General features: G+C 54.2%; 1 protein-coding gene across 1 annotated transcript in view; it reads right to left on the bottom strand.

The window, feature by feature from the left end:
- Positions 1 to 13,212, bottom strand: part of ERN1 (endoplasmic reticulum to nucleus signaling 1) — an 81,255-nt gene that overhangs the window by 15,646 nt on the left and 52,397 nt on the right. The window contains exons 7-13 of the mRNA XM_065909985.1: positions 12,443 to 12,544; positions 10,942 to 11,203; positions 9,366 to 9,444; positions 7,973 to 8,138; positions 5,102 to 5,220; positions 2,364 to 2,555; positions 429 to 696 (exon numbers count right to left, since the gene is read on the bottom strand). Coding sequence (XP_065766057.1) covers positions 429 to 696; positions 2,364 to 2,555; positions 5,102 to 5,220; positions 7,973 to 8,138; positions 9,366 to 9,444; positions 10,942 to 11,203; positions 12,443 to 12,544 — 1,188 coding nt within the window. The remainder of the gene's footprint in view (positions 1 to 428; positions 697 to 2,363; positions 2,556 to 5,101; positions 5,221 to 7,972; positions 8,139 to 9,365; positions 9,445 to 10,941; positions 11,204 to 12,442; positions 12,545 to 13,212) is intronic.

Genomic DNA, 13,212 nt, shown 5'->3' with positions numbered 1-13,212 from the left:
CTGGGGTCTCCTGCCCTGGTCCTGCATCCATCCCCCCAGAACATCAGCCCCGACAGTCAGTCTGAGCCCACCTCCCCGAGGGAAGTGACTCCACAGCTGCACATGTATGTGTGGTCACTGGCCATCCTGGGGGATGCTCTGGACCCAGACGCCAGGGTGGCTCAGTCGGCAGCGACTCCCAGCCCCAGCAGAGTGAGACGGAGGAAGGGGTGCCATGGTGGCCCCCAGGAAAGAAGCCCTCTGAGGGGGAGAGGCTGAGCGATGGGACAGAAGTCCAGCCCCCAAGTGGGAGCAAGGGTGGGAGGGGGTGAGACCTCAGCAGACCCTTGGGAACTTCATAAACTCGTGGAGACCCCCCCAGAGACTCTGGGGGCTCTGTGGTCCTCAGGCTGTGTTTCCACGAAACAGCAAACGGCAGCTCCCTTTACCTTCATCGTCCTGCTCCGGGAAGGGGCTGGTGACAGCCTTGGAGGTGGAGCCGGTGGAGTGGACCGAGTGGTTGGAGGCTCGGGGGGACGTGTTGGGGCTGCTGGTGGCCGAGCTCTCCGAGTACTGGCCAGACGAGTCCTGGAGCTCGGCGTCCTGGGCCACGTCTCCAGGTGGGTGGAAGGGCAGCTGCTGCTGCTGCAGGAGCTGGATCTTCTCCAGTTCCTTCTGGAACTGCTGGTGCTGGAGCTGCCGCTGCTGGTGGATGCTCTGGGAGGAGAAGCACATGCCCGGGCCAGTGCAGCCGCTCCCCCGGCGGACGGGCGGGCGCGGGAGGAGGGGCTGCCTATGGCAGAGGAGCGGGGGACACTGGACGTGACCTCGGGGGTGGGACGCGACCGGTAAGAAGGCAGCGGGGGGCAGAATCGGGTCAAGGGCTGGTTGGAGGTCTTCCTGCCTGTCAGACTTCCTAGGACAGCCCATTCCCCCAACTGGAGGGGCCGGCAGTGGCAGCCGAGGAGGGATTCTGATATAGGTGGAGGACTCGGCCAGGTGGTGGGAGTTCCGTTCAATTCTACGGTTCTGGGGCTTTTATGAAAGTCTGGGGTAATTCCCTGGCGGTCCAGAGATTAGGACTCAGCTTTCACTGCCCAGGGTGCGGGTTCAATCCCTGGTTAGGGTGCGTGCTAAGTTGCTTCAGTTGTGTTGGACTCTTTGCGACCCCATGGACTGTAGCCCGCTGTCCATGGGATTCTCTAGGCAAGAATACTGGAGTGGGTTGCTGTGCCCTCCTCCAGGGGATCTTCCCAACCCAGGGATCGAACCTGCGTCTCTTATGTTTCCTGCATGGGCAGGTGGGGTTTTTTTAAATTTTTTTTTTATCACTAGTGCCACCTGGGAGTGTGGCCAAAAAAATTAAAATCATGAAAGCCTGAGGATTGGTGCAAGAGTGAAACCAAACAGGAAGAACGGGTACCAGGTGTCTGAGAGCTCTACCGTGGCCATGCAGGTGGCGGAGGTTTGTGCAAAGATCAGCAGTGAAGATCAGTGCAGAGGCGAGGACGTTGGGGCTGAGATGTGGGGAGCCTGGTCGAGGTCGGGCTCCCAGTTCATCCCGCTGCCTTCCCTGTGCCCACACGCCTCTCATTTAGTCTGAATGATACATTCCATCCTAGTTTGAAATAGCAGCGACTGTGATTATTAATTGTCCCCACCTGTGGGAGGGTGACTCCAAGGATGGGTGTGTAGCCAACACTTTCCTGGGAGTTTTCTGGAGAGCTTGCTCTCTCTTTTTCAACTTGGGTTGAAATTCTGGAAATTCCATCTAGTAGCTGGGTTATCTTGGGAGAGTTACTGAACTTCCCAGAGTCTAGTTTCTTTCTTTGTGGGTAGGGGATAAATAGGGCTTCCCTGGTGGTGCTAATGGTAAAGAATCCGCCTGCCAATGCAGGAGACCCAAGAAATACACGTTTGATCTCTGGGCTGGGAAGATCCCCTGGAAAAGGAAATGGCAACCCTCTCCAATATTCTTGTCTGGGAAATCCCACGGACAGACCATGCCCCTTGGCTTATGGGATCTTGGTTCCCTGACCAGGGATGGAACCCAGGCTCTGGGCAGCAAGAGAACAGAGTCTTAACCACTGCACTGCCAGGGAATTCCCATGTGTAGTCTTAAAAAAGAAAATACAGTTAAGTATTTAAAATGATCTGTAAGCAAGGTTTCCAAATCAATTTTTACAGTCAAACTGTAAGTTGTAAGTACAAAACTGTAATTTTCTGAGAAGTGAGCATCTCTTTGATTACAAGGTTTTTGAAGGTAAGCCAATATTGACTCTCAAGTGGGGGGAAAAAAAGTATTTGCTTGTTTGTTGCCTTTGTCTGGACCTCACTGACAGGCAAAGGTTCAGAAACAGGTGGGCGGGGGAGCAGAGCCTTACCAGGGGGTAGGTGATGATGAAGGCCACCCAGCCGATGAGCAGGAAGGTGCTTAAGATGATGGTGGCCATGTCCTTGAGCATGGAGTCCACGGGGGCCTCAGGCTTGGCAGGGGCGTGATCAAACTTCTCTTCCATGTCCGGAGAAACCGTGGTAGGTGCGTTTTCTGAAGTCTGGTCAACTAGGTTGATGACCTTGTGTGGGAGAGAGTGGCGACATCACTGTTCAATTTCCAGCCAGATATAAAAGAGCCAAACAATCAGGAGAAGCCATGACTCAGCTCAGAAGGGAGTGGGGTTTGGGGGAGAATGGATACATGTATATGTGTGGCTGAGTCCCTTTGCTGTTCATCTGAAACTATCACAACATTGTTAATTGGCTATACTCCAATACAAAATAAAAAGTTAAAAAAAATAGGAGAGAGAAGCCATGATTATTTATGAGCAATGACTATGCTATGAAATATGTTGGATTGTTTTTAAAGCCCACCAAGACCACAAAGCCAGATAACTGTTGCCCTTTTCAAAGCAACTGCCTTGAGAAGCCATGCGCTATTGCAGTGATGGAATCATTACTCAAAAAAACGGTTTTTAGAGAAATACTTTAGAAAGTGCCTTCATATGCAATATTGTTTCGAAAATCCTTATTTAAGGCAAAACCCTCCTTGGATGGTAGATTTGCTGTTTGAGGAAACTCTGAAATCTTCAGTAACAAGTCTGGTGGAAAGCTGGTGGTCCACTTGGTAACAGCATTTCACATTAAAAAGGAAAACACACAATCACACAATCTAGGAAGTAATAAAGCAGCTTTCCAACATTGCTTGTAAACTTTCAGTGTGACTCCAAACACAAAAACAAAAACAGTCCACTATATTTCAAAGTTTTTAAAAAGCATTAGGGTCCTTTGTTAAGCCGCAAATTAACTCAGATAAAGTGGAGTTTTTGCCCAAACTCTTCAGAAACTGTAGGACTTCTAGAAAAATGCATTGGTTTGTTCTGGGACATCTACTTGTCCAGGCGTGCTACAATTATTTGCTGGATGAGATGGACACACGGCCTCCTTGGCACCCCCCACGTGCTTCCGCCTCCCTCCCCCTCCCTCGGGCCCGCCGCCGTCTGTAGGGTGTGCGGGTGGCCAGGCTGGTGGCAGCTGAGGAACGTGTGCTGACCATGTGACCAGAGACAACACCACTCATTTGGTTATATTTGCTCAAGTGTGTTTGTTTTTAAAAGTTATTCTTAATACCAGACAAATGCACGTCAGAGTATTATAACGGACTTTCAAAGGACTCTTTGCTCAAGATGGAACGATCATAAAGGAAAATCTCAATGACGACCATCTCTGGGTGTTAGATCAAGGGTATTGTTTAATTTTCTTTTTAAACTTTTGCTTTCTAGGGTTTAATAACAAATACGCTGGGCTTTACTCAGATCAAAATCAGATGCAGATTTTAGGGCCCCAATCCCTCTCCAATCTGGCTGCCTCCAAAGACGAGGAACAACTCAGTATGTCCCCAAATCCTAAACGTCCATGTGATTTTCTTTCTGTTTCTCTCTGAATAAAAACCTAAATCTTTAATGTGAATTTGATATGATCACAGCCCCCCCCACATCAGCCAGTTACTCCCCTTTTTCTCTGGCCCTGCCCACAGGCCCTTCTGAGTCACAGGACCCCCACCAGCAGGGCTGCAGTATCCGCCAAGCCCGAACGGTCTGGACCCCCAGCCCCAGCCCCCACCTCTGGGCCCCGACCCCCAGCCCCCACCCCCAGCCCCCACCTCTGGGCCCCCAGCCCCAGCCCCCACCTCTGGACCCCGACACCCCCAGCCCCCACCTCTGGGCCCCGACCCCCAGCCCCTACCTCTGGGCCCCGACCCCCAGCCCCCACCTCTGGGCCCCCAGCCCCAGCCCCCACCTCTGGGCCCCCAGCCCCCACCCTCCTGCAGCCTCTGCACCTACTCTGCGCCCCAGAGGCTGCGCACGTGGGCGAAGCGATGGTCTCCCCGACCCCTGGCTCCCACCAGCAGATGAGACAGGCTGGAGTTCTGCGGGTCTTGGGGTGTCTTCGCTGGAGCTCCAAGCTCCACTCCCTCCCCACTGGCTTCAGGCTCAAGTATGCTCTGAGGACCCCAGAACTGCCCATGGTGTGAAGGAAACCCCCCTCAAATCATCCTAGTTTGGGTGGTTGTCTGCTTCCGGCTGAGAGCCTGAGAGCAGGCTTCACATCCCGGGGCTCAGGAGGGCGACCTGGGCCGAGTCGGGAGGGCTTCCCGAGTGCCCCACACCACTCAGCAGGCGCCCCGGGTCCCCGCCAGACCGAGCGGCCAGAGCAGGCCATGCCTGGCTTGAGAAGTCCTCAGCCTCCCACCTGCTCTCCTGCCAGCTCTCCCCTCACTGCCCCGCCTGGAACACGGCTCCTGCCTGGTCACCTGACCGTGTCTCCCACGGCTCCCTGCCGGGCACCCTACAACCCCGTCAGGCTGTCTCCTCAGCCCCGGAGCTGGACGCGCAGGGCTAACCCCGCCCCGGGCCTTCACCTCTGCCTGCTTCCCTCCAGCACGCCCACCGCCTCGCCCACAGGCCCCCTCCCCGCCGTCGGCCCTCCGCACTTTGCCTGCCGTGGATTCCCCGGCGCCCCTTCCCCTCCTGAGTGGACCGCGGGGCCTAAAGGCAGGATAGACGCCTTATCCCCCAGCTCCTGACTCGGGCGCCGGTGCCTGACCGTCCATGTCCCCACTCACCTCCTCAAAGCTCTTCTTCTCCGAGTCGGCGGGAATCACGTTCTCCCGGTGTTTGGGCAGGTTGTTGGGGAAGCGCTCCAGCATTTTGGTGGACGCGGACAGTGGGGTTTCGTGGTGTCCTGCCAGAGGAAGCATGGCTTCTAATGAGAACGGTTTCCCCATGTGGTGGCCGCACTCGATGATCAACTAAGACACCAGTCGCCACCCAGAGAGGCGCCCGCGATGAGAGCTGGGGACCAGAGGAACTCCACCAAGACAGAGCTCTTACCTTCGAAGTCCATGCATGCAGTATTCTGAATCTCACAATAAGGAGCAAAGACGTGGCCCTGTCATGAGAAGGACTGGGATGTCCAGGACACATTCAGAGCAAGGCGCGCGTGCACGCATGTGTGTGTGTGTGCTCAGTCGTGTCCAACTCTTTACAATCCCATGGACTGCAGCCCACCAGGCTCCTCTGTCCATGGGATTCTCCAGGCAAGAATACTGGAGTGGATTGCCATTCCCTTCTCCAGGGGATCTTTCTGACCCAATGATTGAATCGGGTCTGCTGCATTGCAGGTGGATTCTTTGCCATCTGAGCCCCCAGGGAAACCCCCAAGAGCTAGTCTGAACTACGTATACTTCTCATCTGAAGAAATCCCCTTGAACTCTCTCTCTAGGTCAGTTCTCTATCTACACCATCAACACTGCTCATTAAGGGAAGCCTAGGTTTGTTATGAGCCACCATCAAGTTCCCCTCATCTTTCAAGGAACACTGAGATGGCAGGATTTCCGGAACTGGTTGCCTGCCTCAGACCTCTGACTCACACTTGCCAGTGGGGCCTAGGGATCTGACCCGGGAGTGTCTCCAGGTACCTATGAGGCTCGCGAACAGGAAACCCTCAAGCTAAGAGGAGTAAGGTTGCCCCTCCACATGCCACCCTGCGCTGTGGCACTCTGCTCGCTACTCTCAGGGTTCCAAGTCCCGTCCCTTGGCCGGGTGCCACCCAACACTCTGTGATGAGCCCCAATCCCCTCTTCTGCACACAGTCCTTATAAACAGGGCTTCCCCTAGCGGAGCCTTTAGCAGCATCACAGAGGGCACTCTGAACCCGCTGTGCTACAAATGTGACTGTGAGATCCTGAAACATTTCTGTGCAAACAGGACCTGGTCTTCTGATTTTCCAACAGAGCCATGAAGACTTTTTTCTGGATCTTTCACGGTCTCGCATATATATTTCCTCAGTTTCCAGTAACTTTTTTTTTTTTAATTTTATCTTTGGCTGGGCTGGGTCTCTGTTGCCACACGTGGGCTTTCTCCAGTTGTGGGGGTGGGGGCAGTGCATGGGCTTCTCTCTGTGATGGGCTCTTTTGTGGCAGAGTACAGATTCTAAGCACATGGGCTCCAGCAGCTGTGGCAGACAGGTTTAGTGGCCCCAAGGTACGTGGGATCTTTCTGGGGCAGGGATAGAACCCATGTCCCCTGCATTAGCAGGCAGATTCTTAACCATTGGACCCACAGGGAAGCCCAGTTTCCCATAATTTTTTCATTCTTAACCACTGGTAGACAGTCAATGCAACCCGTAACTGCTTTATAAAACCAAGGGGCCTTGTGATATTAACGGCCTCTGCCCATCAGTTCTTTCTTTCCTCACTTTGGGCCCATTCTCAACATGCTTTCCAAACTACATCCATTCAGAAAAAAGGGTACGATTATTTTGTTATCTCCTATACCCATGATTTGGTAAAAGTAATAACCAGAAGAAGAATGGAACAAGGAGTCAGGATGAACAAACAACAAGGCCTGGATGACGGTAAAGGGACGCATGGGGGCTCCAGGACATCTAGCTTCCTCTCTGCGATGCCCAGTTACGCCCCCCCCCTTGGTGAGTAAACGGACATATGACACCCGAAGGCAGTGAGTGTGACCGATGGAGGCAGAGGTGACAGGAGCTGTGTCTTTGGCGAGCCTCCCAAGTAATTAGAGTAATCCCCCATCCAGATGCCACTGCCTGGCTGCCTCCCGGGTCTGCAGGCTCCTAGGTGGCCCCACCTCCCTTTCCTGGCACCCCAGGTCTGACCTCTCTCTGCCCGGGCCCCAGTCCGCACGAGCACTGGGAGAGAATGGTGGGGAGAAAGTTCATCAGCCCCTGTACTGCACCCCCTCTGGGGCAGGAGACGGCAGATGGGGAGTGGACGCCACACAGGAAGGGCAAATCTGATCAAGAAAACTCCGTCTTGCTCTGATTACTTGGGATGCTCACCAACAGCTCCTGCCACCTCTGCCTTCCTCGGTCACATTGACTCACAGGGGCCTCCAAGCCTGGGGGCCAGCAGGGATGGCGGCAGAAACGGAAGAGAAGGGAAAAGGGACCATCCCACACCCCCGGGACTTCTGCCTGCTGTGGCTCCTGGACCTCACTCCAGCCTCGGACTCTCTTCCACCCTCAGTCCCTCTTGGGTCTTCAGCTCTTTCCTCTCCAACCCCTCCTGCTCACCCAACACCAAGTGAATTCTTCCACAGAGGATGCCTGCTTCCTTAACTCTTAACTGGATATAACAAGGGAGCCGACCTTGCAAAGGGGTCATTTGTGGGAAATCAGGAAATACTCCAAAGTGCCTGGCACAGACATCCAGTACATGTCAGATCAGCGCCCAGAGCTAGGAGTATTTAGTACTGGCGTTTGGGGACATTAGTCAAATGATTTCCGAGAACTGACTTGGTAATACAGCTAGCCTGGTTTGTTTTCCTTGGGGGTGAAACGGTCCGCGGTCTGAAAGACCAGCGTGGACAGGCAGCGAGCACAGAGCTGAGCGCTGTGACTGGTAATGTCGTCTCTTGGCCACAAGGAGGCAGCAGGCCGTCGCCGGCGCCCCGGGGAGCTGACTTACCGATGAGCAGCCAGTAGTTCCGCAGGTAGTTGAGCTTGCTCTTGCCTTTGAGCCCGGGGTCGAACTTCAGGTCCGTGCTGGGCGTGATCACACACTCCCCTTTGTCCCCGATGGTGACACCGTCGGTCTGGGGGCCTTCCAGCAAAGGAAGGGTGCTGCCCCGGGGCTGTGAAGACAGACCGGAGTGAGGCTAGGGGCGGCCAGGAGGACAGCAGTATTCCTGTGCGGAGCTGGCTGGGAAGGCAGTTCAGTTCAGCCGCTCAGTCGTGTCCGACTTTTTGTGACCGCATGGACTGCAGCACGCCAGACTTCCCTGTCCATCACCAACTCTGGGAAGGCAGAGCGGGATTCAAAGTCCCCAAGACGGGGCAGAAGCAGCCCTTCCCCCAGGATATGACAAGGCTGCCCTGATGTCTTTTAAAATTTGGCTGTCTTTTTATTTATTTATTTACTTCTTTATGCCACACTGTGCGGCATGGGATCTTAGTTCCTGGGCCAGGGATCAAACCTGTGCCCCCGTCAGGGGAAGTGTGGAGTCTTAACCACTGGGACGCCAGGGAAGTTCCTTGGGCGTCTTTTGAAATGTGGACATCTCTTTAAATCTGGGAACAGGGAAACAGGAAGGGTGTATGTGGAATTCCACAAGGCTACTGTGACAAGCAGATATAAGTGATGGAATTCACACCTGGTACAAGTGACCGGGGTGCGAACGCTCCAGCTGCAAGCCCAGTGCTGGCTCGGGCACCGCGGGACCCTGGCAGGCCCTGCCCCGAGCAGCTGGCAGACTCACTGGGAAGACAGGAGATGCCAACCAAACAGCTCAAACAGCTTAAGGACAAAAACAGCAGCCCGGGCGGCGATGCCTCGGACTCTCAGAGACGGGGCGCTTGCGGTGGCCTGGCAAGGCTGGAGGAGGCTGGACCAGTCACCAAAGGATGCTCAGGATTTGAGGAGGAAAATGGAAGACAGGAGAACAATCGAGGTGTGAGGTGCAGCCCGAACAAGGGCCGAGAAAGATGGACAGAAAACTCTTGGAACTCAGGGAAGAGAGGAACGGTGCAGTCCCCACAGTGACACCGGCTGCGGGGCGGACGGGCACGGCGGGGCCGGCCTGCGGAGGGCCTGAGCCCCAGCTGGGGAGTCCAGACTTGAACCCAAAAGCCAAGGGGAGTAACCGGGGCTTCCCAGGCCCAGGAGGCGGCCTTAGTCAGAAGACCCTGCTCATGAGGTAGAACATGGTACGTGCACAAATTATCTCTGAGGATTTAGGATGTGTCTTGTGTCCTTAACATGATGCTTGTATATAACTCAGTTGTTCTTTGCTGAAATGGAACAGGAGTGCTTCGAGGCTGCCTCCGTGAGCCCCACCCCCGAGCCCCCAGAGTGGACTTACCACAACGGCGACGCCCTCGTGTACCATCGAGGGGGAAGCGTAGAGGCTGGTGGAGTACTTCCCCACATACAGCGTGGGCCTAGGAGGAAACAGATACATGCATTTCACTGTCATTTAAGCTCTGGACACACAAAAGGGGGCTTTCTGGAGAGAGTCACAGCCCTGACTACCACCCCAGGAAAAAGCACATGAACCCCCGAGCTCTGAGCGTGCGTGGAGAGGGTGAGAGGCAAGGGGACTGCCCTGGGCCTGAGGAGAGCAGGACCACCAGCCCTGATGTCACTGACGCCTTTGATGGGCCACCCGCCTGCAGCCTAGGTTTCCTCACTTGCAGGTGGCGGGTCTGCCCCGGTGGGTCTGCCCTCAGAAGGGACCCTGAGCAGTGATCACCCGGGGGAGACTGAAGGCTGGAGTGCGTGCAGCCACCCCACAGCCTCTAAGACGGCCCGGCCAGCGTGCTTTGATGACTGACCTGCCACCAGAATCCCCACCATGATGGCTTGTGGATGCCTAAAGATTCTAGAGGTTCTACAGAAGCCTGGAGAAAAGTCTTATCTGAACGCCTGAAGCAAAGGGGCTGCACAGGAAATTCCAACTGGGTGAGACTTCTGGTGGGTGGTCTGTCCCTGTCGGGGGCACTGGGGAGGGGACCTGGCTTTGTCCGTGGTCGTCACGAGTGTGAGAACACGAGGCTGCACGTCCAGACCCTGCTAACCAGGGTTACTCTCAACAGCCAGGCTGGGGGGTGGGTCACCCACTAAATTCTCTATACCTCTCTCAACAAATATCTTATGTGAACAGTGCTATGAACTCAGAGAACATTACACTCTCACTTGATCTTCTCCACGGCTCGGCAAAATGGGAAACTGAGGTTCAGCAAGGCTAAGCTGAGTTAGTCTTACAGGCTATTCACAGGTGGGGGTGGAGAGCACGGGCCTGAGTCTTAGATACACACATACTCTGACACTTTTTTCCTGATTTTTAAAGCAAATACAACTTACAAAAAAATTTTTGGAATATACAGAAAGTTAAAAAATAAACAACCTCTCTCGTATTCCCACCACAATAGATTTAACTGCACTGTAGTTACATTGGCAGTCTCTTTCCTATATCCTCCCACAATTTTGGCTTCCCCAGTGGCTCAGCGGGTAAAGAATCTGCTTGCAATGCAGGAGATACAGCAGATGTGGGTTTGATCCCAGGGTTGGGAAGACCCCCTGGAGAAGGAAATGGCAACCCACTCCAGTATTCCTGCCTGGGAAATCCCATGGATAGAGGAACCTGGTGGGCTACAGGCCATGGGGTCGCAAAGAGTTGGACGGGACTGAGTGACTAAGCACCCTAGCGTCCATAATTTCAATGTATTTAATATTCAAGAATCTGAAGCATCCAGGGGTGCCTACTTCTTAAGATTCTGAGGTTTCTGAACAAGCTGTTCTTGGTTGTTTATATTCCTCACGGCTTCAGGGGTGTCTGCCCCGTGCCCTGGCACCCAGTTCATGGTACAGCATACTGCTGCAGGACCAGAACGGCAGGGCCACGGCTGCCCCCTTTCCACCCCGAGTCCTGGACTCACGTCAGCTTGCTCTTGGCCTCCGTCTCCTTGGGGAATGGGTACTTCCACTTGGTGATGCGCCCCACCTCCCCCGACATGAAGGTCAGGTAGCGCAGGGTCTCCACGGCGACGTTGATGTGCATCACCTTCCGCAGACCCTCGCGCTGCCAGATGTAAAAGGCCACCACGGGGGAAGCGTAGTTTTGGATCCACAGGACGTCCCCAGACTCGCTGTCCACCGTCACCACCAGCCCATCACCATTGGACACAAAGTGGGACATCTCTGTACAGATCAGATAAACACAGCGTGTCAAGACTCACCTCAGCTTGCAACCACATCCTCCATGCTCCTGCCAAGCTGCAGTCACCCGGCCAGAGGAAACAGGCCTTCTGGAGTGTTCTCAGAATGCCTCCCAACAAGTCTAGTGGCTTTCAATGAATCTGCTCAGGCTCTACGACAGCGAGAGCTGCCTGGTTTATAAACGGGAGACGGTCACCCTCTCACGTGGTGGTGTTCTTTATTCACTTGGTAATTCGAGTCAATTAGTGGGTTTCCCTGGTGGCTCAGATGGTAAAGAATCTCTCTGCAGTGCAGGAGACGGAGGTTCCATCCCTGGGTCAGGAAGATCCCCTGGAGAAGGGAATGGCAACCACTCCAGTATTCTTGCCTGGAGAATTCCATGGACAGAGGAGCCTGGTGGGCTACAGTCAATGGGGTTGCAAAAGTCGGACATGACTGAGTGACTAACACAATACACACACAATTAGTGGGAGTAAATAGTGCAGAGAAGGGAACCAGAGGAGATCCTATGAACCTGGCATCTTACAGCCATCCTTTCAAAACTACCAATCAAGCTGGACAGTCAGGGCTGACCACTGACACTGGTCGCAGGAGATCCCAGAGGACATCTGTCAGACTTTCGGGTACCGGTGTTAAGATGGCAAAACTGGCTTTTAGTTTTCATTTGAGTTGGGGGAATGCTTCCTAGAGAAATAACTTGGGAACGAGCCACAGTTACGGAGGTGGTTGTTCATATCAGACTGACATTTAATTCTGCTTCCCATGGGCTTGTAGTCAACTCCTGCGGCATAGAGGGACTCCACGAAGTGTGTCCTCCCTCCTCTCGGGGTAAACTCGCTACTGTTTTACCTGGGTTCCCTTCATACTTCTCACTCAGGCCCCTGCCTTACACACTGGCTGTTAAAAACTAGATAAGTAAAAGGGAATTCCCTGGCAGTCCAGTGGCTAGAACTCACACTTTCACTGCAGGGGGCCTGGGTTCAATCCCCAGTCAGGGAACTAAGATCCTGCAAAGCCATGTGGTACAGCCAAAAAAGAAAAAAGGAAAACAAAAACCCCATTGACTGTTTAAGTATTTACTACAAGTCCACGGGAAGTCCAAAACCTGGTGACCAAGAAGGTCTTAAAAGGAAATTCGGCTTTCTGGAACCGTCGCTTCCCCACAGCGCACAAGTGCCCGCCCGACTGCGCCACGCCAGGGAGGCCGGGGCGGCCACTCACTGTGGTCCCCGTCGTCCTCGGGCAGCGCGGCCGCGTAGTCGAAGTAGGTGGCGTTCCAGCGCAGCTCGCGGGTCTTGGTGTCGTACATGGTGATGGTGTACTCTGAGAGGGGAACACACAGTGGCCTGTGACCTGCAGGGGCCACGCCACCTGCGGGGGTGCTGACCTCATCTAAATCACAACAGACGAACCCTCCCCAAGCGGCGTCTGAGAAAGTCCAGGCTGTCCATGTGGGGAGACAGAGGCCACGGGGAGGAGGACTGGAGTCCCGAACGCATGAGCGAACCCGGCCCACAGCCTGTGGAGCAGAGACAGGCCGCCCATGCTGTGCCCTTGAACTCAAGGCTCCCGAATCATGAGCAATGTCCTGGTGGTGTTTTAAGCCACTTAAGTTTTCGGGGGGTTTACTATACAATAGAGAGCGGACATTAGAAATCGGTACCTAGATGTGGGATGGTGCCATAACAGAAACCTAAAACATGAGGCACCGACTTTGGGACTGGGAGGCAGATGGAGGCTGGAGGAGCAGTAAGGGAACAGCTGATGGAAGCAGAAAACGATGACCCAGGTTAGGTGGTGGTGACACAGTTATTAGTAAGACCACTTCTTGCTGTAACTGGAAAAATAGAAAGATTTAAGCAAGTAATGAACTTGTGGCTCTGACTAAGGAGATTTCTAGGCAGAATGCAGAACACGCCAAATGGTTTCTCTTAACTGCGTGTGGTACGACACAAGGCCGATAAGCTAAAGAGGAAACCACTCCGTTTTCA

The sequence above is a fragment of the Muntiacus reevesi genome, chromosome 18 (genome assembly GCF_963930625.1).
Source record: "Muntiacus reevesi chromosome 18, mMunRee1.1, whole genome shotgun sequence".
Classification (NCBI taxonomy): Eukaryota; Metazoa; Chordata; class Mammalia; order Artiodactyla; family Cervidae; genus Muntiacus; species Muntiacus reevesi.
The sequence above is the reverse complement of the archived record's forward strand: the minus strand, read 5'-3'. Positions and strand labels throughout refer to the sequence as shown.